Source organism: Mandrillus leucophaeus, unplaced genomic scaffold (assembly GCF_000951045.1).
Source record: "Mandrillus leucophaeus isolate KB7577 unplaced genomic scaffold, Mleu.le_1.0 Scaffold306, whole genome shotgun sequence".
NCBI classification, from domain to species: domain Eukaryota; kingdom Metazoa; phylum Chordata; class Mammalia; order Primates; family Cercopithecidae; genus Mandrillus; species Mandrillus leucophaeus.
The window spans coordinates 1,406,327-1,415,562 of NW_012103210.1; the positions used below are offsets into that span (position 1 = coordinate 1,406,327).

Genomic DNA, 9,236 nt, shown 5'->3' on the forward strand with positions numbered 1-9,236 from the left:
GGACTACAGGCGCCCACCACCGCGCCCGGCTAATTTTTTGTATATTTAGTAGAGACGGGGTTTCACCGTGTTAGCCAGGGTGGTCTCGATCTCCTGACCTCGTGATCCACCCGCCTCGGCCTCCCAAAGTGCTGGGATTACAGGTGTGAGCCACTGCGCCCGGCCCCCTGGCCTCTTTTTTTTTAAATGGAGTCTTGCTCTGTCGCCCAGGCTGGAGTGCAGTGGCGCGATCTCGGCTCACTGCAACCTCCACCATCCAGGTTCAAGCGATTCTCCTGCCTCAGCCTCTCGAGTAGCTGGGATTACAGGCATGTTCCACCTCGCTAAGTTTTTGTATTTTTGGTAGAGACGGGGTCTCACTATGTTCCCCAGGCTGGTCTGGAACTCCTGACCCTGTGATCCGCCCGCCTCGGCCGCCCAGTGCTGGGATGACAGGCGTGAGCCACGGCGCCGGCCTCACTATGACTTTTCATACCCTAATGGGTATCAAATGGTGTCTCATTGTGGCTTTGATTTGCATTTCACTATGATTAATGGTGTTGAGCATCTTTTCATATGCTTATTGGCCATTTGTGTATCTTCTTTGGAGAAATGTCTATTCAGTCCCTTTGCCCATTTAAAAAATTGGTTATTTCAAAAATTAGCTGAGCACGGTGTCTCATACCTGCAATGGGAGGTGCCGCTTGGGAGGCTGAGGCAGGAGAATCGCGTGAACCCAGGAGACAGAGGTTGCAGTGAGCTGAGATCGCGCCACTGCACCCCAGCTTGGGAGACAGAGCGAGACTGCATCCAAAAAAAAAAATTGGTGGGTGGGCGCAGTGGCTCAAGCCTGTAATCCCAGCACTTTGGGAGGCCGAGGCGGGCGGATCACCAGGTCAGGAGATCGAGACCATCCTGGCCAACACGGTGAAACCCCGGCTCTACTGAAAATGCAGAAAAATTAGTCAGGCACAGTGGTGGGCGCCCATAATCCCAGCTACTCGGGAGGCTGAAGCAGGAGAATGGCGTAAACCCGGGAGGCGGAGCTTGCAGCGAGAGGAGATGGCGCCACTGTACTCCAGCCTGGGCGACAGAGCGAGACTCCGTCTCAAAAAAAAAAAAATAAAAAAATTAGCTGGGCATGGTGTCTCACGCCTGTAGTCCCAGCAACTTGGGAGGCTGAGGCAAGAGAATTGCTTGAACCCGGGAGGCGGAGCTTGCAGTGAGCCGAGATAGCGCCACTGCACTCCAGCCTGGGCGACAAAGCGAGACTCTGTCTCAAAAAAAAAAAAAAGAAAGAAAGAAAAAAAGATTCAAGACAAATGGGGAGTAGTGGGGAGGGTTGGGGGAGACGTAGATTAAGTCCCCATAAGCAGCCTGAATTCAATGGAATAGGTTGCGTAGCTATCCAGAGAGCAGCTCCCAAGGCCAGGGACGCTGGGTGCGGACAGGAAAGCTTTGCTACACAGTGTGCTCTCTCCTGAGGTTAGAGGAGCTGTGCCTCTTTGGGAGGATGTGGTTTGCCCTCGGCCTGGATTTGTGTAGAATCAGCAAGTTAGCCTTGAAGTCCTATTCAGGTGGGCCCCCTCTTGCCCTGTACCCAGAATGAGCTGATGTGAGATACTGAGAGTGGCTTCATTGGGAAGAGAGCCCGGGCCTTTCTTCCCGTTGGCCTTCTCGGATGCTAACTGCTAGGGCAAAACATCCTGTGGGAAGAGAATCCCCTGCTTGCACTGAGAAATTCAGAAGCAGGAGGTCGGGCACGGTGGCTCACGCCTGTAGTCCCAGCATTTTGGGAGGCCGAGGTGGGTAGATCACTTGTGACCAGCCTGGCCAACATGGTGAAACCCCGTCTCTACTAAAAATACAAAAATTAGCCAGGTATGGGGGTGGGCATCTCTAATCTCAGCTATTCGGGAGGCTGAGGCAGGAGAATCGCTTGAACCAGGGAGGCGGAGGTTGCAATGAGCCGAGCTCACGCCACTGCACTCCAGCCTAGGCGACAAGAGTGAAACCCCATCTCAAAACAAAGAAAAGAAAAGAAATTCAGAAGCAGGAATCCTGGGCCAGCTTCATCCTCAGACCAAAGAGAACTGTAGAATTCTGATTGACATCTTCCAAAAACCTACCCTCTCCAAACCAAAAGCAGTTTTTGCTGACATCTGGTCTTTCTGGGATGCTGATATTTTTATTTATAAAATGACGCTATTATCCCCAAATAGATTCTTATTTTTAACAGGCTTTCTCCCTTTGAGGCCTGCCTGAGGCTCATAACTTTGTTCTCTGGCATCTCTGTGTTACCCTGAGAAGACAGGAAGGCTCCTTGGCTCTGCCAGGAGCAGCGAGATGGGGAGGGTTGGCAGCCGGAAAGTCAGACAACTGCTTGTATTCTGCGTTACCTCTCTCCTCGCCCTCATCAGCCTCAGTCCAGGAAAGAGAAACCTTCAGTGAGCGATCATTGCCCCTGAACTAATGCCCCTGTGAGTCACACAGGAAGGGGCAGGTGAAGAAGAGGCCTGATGGGGCCTAGTTCTCTGTCCCCTCCTCCTCCCCTTCCCCAGTGCATCCTCCCTACCGAGCTTTCTCTGCTTTTTATCTCTCAGTTGCCCAACATGTTCGGCGACCTTCGGTCCACGTTTATAGCCTTGATGATTGGGTCCTACGCTTCCTCGGCAGTCACCTTTCCAGGAATCAAGGTGAGCACGTGTAATTTGCACTGGTGTCTGTGCAGAGGCCTGCTCCAGGCTAATTCCGCCCTCTCTGAAGAGAGAGGCAATTGTGGGCACCGGGGGTGGCCCCTCTTCACCACCCCCACCCGGGCAGGATGCACCTGGGCGTCACAGGAGCGAGAGCTGTAAACCGCGGGGCCTCAGGGGACAGGATTCACGCATGTGGCTGCAGGATCTGCTGCAGGTGCCTTTGCACTTCTGGGCTGGGGCAGGGAAAGGGCAGTGGGTGAGTTTGTCTCCAGTTGTGAGTCCAGCCCCCATCTCCTCCATCTTCCTTGTCTCCCCCTGCTCCCCTGGCTCCCCCGCCCCCAGCCTGCTGTTACTGTGCCGTTACTCCCCGCCAGCCAAAGCACTGCTCTTGGCCAAGTGGTTCAGCTGTTTCCCAGGCAGGATTTTGAGCCTGTGGAAGTCACATAGGGTCAGGACGAAGCAAACACCTCACAGTCCATCAGCCTGAGTTCCCCAGACCCTGTGGCTCTGCCAGGGCCCCGTAGGGGCTTCTCCCACCTCTGGCCCTCACACTAAGTAAAAGCCCCGTTCCTCAGGGGTGTGTGTGGGAATGCTGCTGGCGAGGAGAGGGGGTCATGGTGTGGGCTGGCCACCTGGGCATTGAAGTGGTGGGCGCTGGGACTCTGGGGCCAGCCGTCTTATAGACTTGCAGAGATTCTCACGCCCCTGGAGCGGGGAGGATCCCAAAAGTTCCTCCTCCTCCTCCTTTTTTGGTGGGGGACGGAGTCTCACTCTGTCGCCCAGGCTGGAGTGCAGTGGCGCAATCTCGGCTCACTGCAACCTCCGCCCCCGGGTTTAAGTGATTCTCCTGCCTCAGCCCCCCAAGTAGCTGGGACTACAGGCGACCACTGCCACACCTGGCTAATTTTTGTATTTTTAGTAGAGACGGGGTTTCACCATGTTGGTCAGGCTGGTCTCGAACTCTTGACTTCATGATCTTCCCACCTCAGCCTCCCAAAGTGCTGGGATGACAGGTGTGAGCCACCGCGCCCGGCCTCCTTGAGCATTTCTTTGGCCTCTGCCATGTGAGCTCTCAAGGGCACTGGGGAAGCGTCAGTGGATGCTTCTGGAAGGCTCTTGCCTTCAGGGAGCCCCACCCACTAACGCCAGACAAGCTGATGGACCAGAAGCACCGTCCCCTCTGCCGGGCCGATCACTCTGAGCCTGCAAGACGTGCTGTGATCGTGATGAGGGGGTCAGGAAGGCCTCCACATTGGGGGGCTAATGACACGCCAGGTCCAGATAACCAGCAGGGCAGGCACGGTGGGAAGACTGGAAGGCGAGTGCCTGATGCCCCAACGCCCAGGCTGGCAGGGCTGTGCCTCCTCACACGGCTCAGCGCAGGGACAGCAGGGGCGGCCGGATGCTCCTGCCTGCCGCGGCTCTGGCCTCCCTGAGCTAACTCTGCCCCTTCCCGACCCCACCCTGTCCCCGCGGTGCCCGTTAGCTCATCTACGATGCTGGTGTCTCCTTCATCATCATCCTCGTGGTCTGGGCCGGCTGTTCCGGGCTGGTTTTCCTCAACTGCTTCTTTAACTGGCCCCTGGAGCCCTTCCCGGGCCCAGAGGACATGGACTACTCGTAAGTAGAGGTGCCCCCGTCCCGCCTGCCCCCCGCCCCCCAGCCGGGGCCCCGGGCAGCACCCTCAGACACTCTCCCGGGACCGCAGGGTGAAGATCAAGTTCAGCTGGCTGGGCTTTGACCACAAGATCACAGGGAAGCAGTTCTACAAGCAGGTGACCACGGTGGGCCGGCGCCTGAGCGTGGGCAGCTCCATGAGGAGTGCCAAGGAGCAGGTGGCGCTGCAGGAGGGCCACAAGCTGTGCCTGTCCACCGTCGACCTGGAGGTGAAGTGCCAGCCGGACGCCGCAGGTACCCTCCTGAGACCGCAGCCGAGCGACGGGCAGGGAGTGCTCCGTGGGTGTCGGCTCACCCCGTTCCCACCTCACCCCAAAAGGGGAGGCGGCCCTGCCTGCCCTGTCCTGCAGAGGCGCTCCGGAAGGCTTGGGGGAGGGAAAGGGATTTGCCTAACTGATTTCACACACGAGGCATCCCCAGTGCAGCACCAACCCCGTCACCCTCACCAGGCCCGGCCCGTCCCGTCCCAAGGGGCCCCCTCCGGGCCTCCAGTGTGGAGGGAACTGCACGGCCCCCGTGGTGGGGACAGTGAGCCCCGGCCCTGAGCCCCGCACCCTCTCCCCGCAGCGGCCCCCTCCTTCATGCACAGCGTGTTCAGCCCTATCCTGCTGCTCAGCCTCGTCACCATGTGCGTCACGCAGCTGCGGCTCATCTTCTACATGGGCGCCATGAACAACATCCTCAAGTTCCTGGTCAGCGGCGACCAGAAGACAGGTGGGCGCCCCGGGCAGCCTCGGTCACTGTCCCTCCCCGGCCTGAGCCCAGCCCGCTGGCCACCGGCCAGAATGTGTTCAGCTGAGCCAGGCAAGCAGGGCCACGGAAAGGCCGCATCCCAGGCACCGCCTGCCTGTCAGAGCTGTTTCATCACAGCCAGCCCCAACTGTTCCTTCGTGTCCCCATCAGGGTTTCCTGGTCCAGGAGGGAGGGAAGGACCAAAATAGCTGCCTGGGTGTGGGGGGTGGGGGTGTGTTTTCCAGCGCCTGAGGGGGAGGGTTGCCGTGTGTGTCTGTAAACGAAAACGGAGCAGAACCCTCCACCTGAGCGTGGCTGAAAGACGGCAGGTCAAGCCCGAAGTCCTCCCAGAAAGTGGCACGGTGGGTGCGTGGACACCCTGGACGTCAAGGTCAGGACGTGGGGGAGACGTTGGGGCAACGGGCCCACGCTGGGCTCTGCATCCCTCGCCACGAAACGGGGCGGGGCAGAGGCTTCCTCGGAGCCTGTGGTTGGTTGAGGCTCGTCAGCTCCAGCAAACACAGCTGATAACCCACACTCCACTTTTCCAAACAACACAGGTCTTCCGCTGATGAGAGGTTTTGATTCTACAGAGAAAGTCAGGACTTCCCCCCACGGCCTGAGCTGAGTCAGCCTTAGTCATCCCCAGCCTCCCTGGCGTGCAGCTTTTCCCCAGGGTTTACTTGTTTTTATCAAGGTGAAGATCCCCTAGGCCTTGTGAAGAAGCAGTTATCAGGTTTTTAGGAGATGAGAAATCCAGCTTTAACAAAAGGAAAAGATAGCAAAGGGAACCAGATAAGGGCCAGTTCTACTGTGAAAATGGGAGTCTCGGCCGGCCGTGGTGGCTCACGCCTGTCATCTTAGCACTTTTGGAGGCTGAGGCAAGTGGATCATGAGGTCAGGAGTTCAAGACCAGGCTGGCCAATATGGTGAAACCCTGTCTCTACTAAAAATACAAAAATTAGCCAGGCGTGGTGGGGGGCATCTGCAATCCCAGCCACTCAGGAGGCTGAGGCAGGAGAATCGCTTGAACCGGGGAGGCGGAGGCTGCAGTGAGCCAGTGAGCTGAGATTGCACCATTGCACTCCAGCCTGGGCGACAGAGCGAGACTGTGTCTCCAAAAAAAAAAAAAAAAAAAAAATCTGTGGAACACACTTTGGGGAACCCTGATCTATCATGTCTTTTTCTTCCTTGTCTTTTTGAGACAGGGTCTCTTCCTGCGTTGCTTTGGCTGGAGGGCAGTGGTGCGAACACTGCAGCCTTGGCCTCTTAGGGCTTCCCAGGTGCATGCCACCGCGCCCAGCTAATTTTTAAATTTTTTGCAGAGATGGGGTCTTGCTCTGTTGCCCAGGTTGGTCTTGAACTCCTGGGCTCAAGGGATCCTCCTCCCTTGCCCCCACAAAGTGCTGGGATTACAGGCGAAACCCCCACGCCCGGCCGGATAAACACTCAGCTCTGGAGTGGTGGAAACCCCGGAGTGCCGAGAGAGCCGGTCCCTGGCCCTCGAAAGGCGCCTCTCCCTGCTGCTGCAGCGTCTTTCACTCAGGCTCGCTGAGAAATCTTTTGCTGCCCAAGGGGAATTTTTCCAACTGCTTCCCAGGTTCAAAAAGTCAATTTCGAGAAGTAGAGGAAGTCAGGCCAGGCAGATCGGTCTGTGGCAGATGAAGCACTGGTTTTCCCCATCCTCCTTCTGTGACCTGTTACACCCAACACCCATAGCCCCCCAGCTGTGGCCGAGAGGCGGCCGCAGAGTCCGAGTCACTTTCCGCATACTCAGGAACTGTGCGGCTCCCCAGGAACGAGTGTGCCGTGCCGCTGAGGGACGGCTCGAACCACCAGAGCCATCACCTCCGTGTACGGCCCCACGACCACCCACAGCAGAGGCTCCCGGCTGCTGGTTCCAAATGGAGACTCCAGGTCTTGCCGCTGAGCGGTGACTCTGCTGCCTCCCAGCGTTTGAGACCCGCCATCAAACAGGAGTGCAGATTCGGGGAAACCCTAACTAGCCAGGGGGCTGCCAGCTGGGAAAAGGCTGCCTTTTCTTTTTTCTTTTTTTTTGATTTAGGGTCTTGCTCTGCCACCCAGGCTGGAGTGCAGTGGTGCCACTGATAGCTCACTGCAGCCTCCGACTCATGGGCTCGAGGGATCGTCCCACCTCGGCCTCCTAAGTGTCTGTGTGTGCCACCATGCCTGGCTAATTTTTTTTTTTTTTTCCATAAAGACGAGGTCTCACTATTTTGCCCAAGCTGATCTCAAACTCCTGGGCTCAAGCAATTGTCCCACCTCAGCCTCCCAAAGTACTGAGATTATAGGTATGAGCCACAAGTGGAGCACAGTGGTGTGATCTAGGCTCACTGCAACCTCCGCCTCCTAGGTTCAAGTGATTCTCCTGCCTCAGCCTCCCAAGTGACTGGGGTTACAGGCGTGCACCACCATGCCCAGCTAATTTTTGTATTTTTAGTAGAGACAGGGTTTCACCATGTTGGTCAGGCTGGTCTCAAAGTCCTGACCTCAAGTGATCCACCTGCCTCAGCCTCCCAAAGAGCTGGGATTATAGGCCTGAGCCACCGCGCCCGGCCAAAAATGCAGTCTTGAGATGGGGAAGACGTGGCCTGTGCTGTCCCCAGCAGTGCCCAGGCCCAGCCAAAGTAGGCAGTGCTGCCTCACTCTCCCACCCACCCTCAGAGTGTAGCACTTACTGGGAAGAAGCATTGAGAAACCAGAACTGAGAGGGGAAGACAGTCCAGGGCCAATAGTTCTTGGGGACTGAGGCCTGAAAATGGGAGCAGGGTACAGAGGCTGTGGCTGGCCAGATGGATTGGGTGCCCCCTGCACCCCTACCCTCTAGTCAGGGGCCACCCATCCTACCCTCCCTTTGTACAGAGTTGACAGGTGACATGTTTTCCTGTTGTTGTCCTTGACTTGATAACAATCTAGGAGTTAAATAGATACGATCATCTGTTTACATCATCATTTATGATAGATACTATCGTCAGATACAACTGAAAAACGAGGCCTAGAATGATGGATTAACTTGTTCAGGGTCAGAGCCAGGACTCACATGTGGATCTTAAGTCACTGGATCAGCCAAGGGCCTCTAGACATTCCACTCAGAGCAGCAGCTCAGGGGCCACCAGGCCTCTGTGGAAGGGGGGCCATGGCCCAAGGAAGGGGAGCAGACCCAGGCATGGTCCCTGCTTCTTGGAGTGGAAGGGAGAGCAGCTCTGGCCATCTGGAGGAGACCCATGGTGTCAGATGCCTTGGCCGGGTGTCTGGGGCGAGTTCTTTGACCTTTCCCTCTCTCTGAGCACAGCAGGAGGTGGCTGTGACACAACCACTTCCCGCAGGCAGTGTGGTGGCAGGGACCCGGATTGCACCAGGCCTTCCGCACGCCCGCCACTTCCCCGTCACGCTACCTGCCAACGTCACAGGCCTGATTCACCAGCCTACCTGTGACTTGGCACCAGCAGACAGGAGAATGTCAGCAGGGGCCCGGGCTGGGCCCTGTCCCGAGTCCACTCCCAGAGGCCTAGCTGCAGCTCTGCCTCCCCTGAGCACCCTGAGTGATGCTTGGTGGGAAATGCAGTGCGGGAAACGCAGTGCGGGAAATGCAGTGCGTGCTGGGCGTAGAGTGAGCCTGTCTCCTCTCTCTATCTCTCTGTAGCACTGAGATTTCTGCCACTAACCTCTCTTCTTTCTGCTTTTTCACTTTTGCTTTCTTGATGCAGTGATGGCCACGGGTAAGCAGGGGGTGGAGGTGGGGATTGTCAGGGAATCAGGAAATGCTGTGATGTCCCTTCCTAGCCAGTCTCTGTTCAACCCAGAAGCTCCTCGCCTCAAGCTCCAAACATGCCTCCTGGCTAGAGCCACGGGGATAAAGGTGGGGTAATCAACATTCCCCATCTGTTTCCCTGGAAAATCCACCATAATTTTAAGTCTTTGAATATGGAAGCTCTGACGTCAGAGCCCCGTGAGTGGTGCCTTTCTGCAATCTATCTTTCTCTCTCTCTTTCTTTCTTTCTTTCTTTCTTTTCTTTCTTTCTTTTCTTTCTTTCTCTTTCTTCTTTCTTTCTTTATTTCTTTTTCCTTCCTTCCTTCCTTCCTTCCCTCTTTCCTTCCTTCCTTCCCTCTTTCTTTCTTTCTTTCCCT

The 9,236-nt window shown here is 56.5% G+C and overlaps 1 protein-coding gene across 1 annotated transcript in view; it reads left to right on the top strand.

The window, feature by feature from the left end:
• Window positions 1–9,236, top strand: part of LOC105544701 (large neutral amino acids transporter small subunit 4) — a 31,907-nt gene that overhangs the window by 9,469 nt on the left and 13,202 nt on the right. Inside the window, exons 2-5 of the mRNA XM_011987275.1 lie at window positions 2,583–2,675; window positions 4,165–4,298; window positions 4,387–4,589; window positions 4,923–5,069. Of these exons, the coding sequence (XP_011842665.1) occupies window positions 2,583–2,675; window positions 4,165–4,298; window positions 4,387–4,589; window positions 4,923–5,069 (577 nt within the window). The remainder of the gene's footprint in view (window positions 1–2,582; window positions 2,676–4,164; window positions 4,299–4,386; window positions 4,590–4,922; window positions 5,070–9,236) is intronic.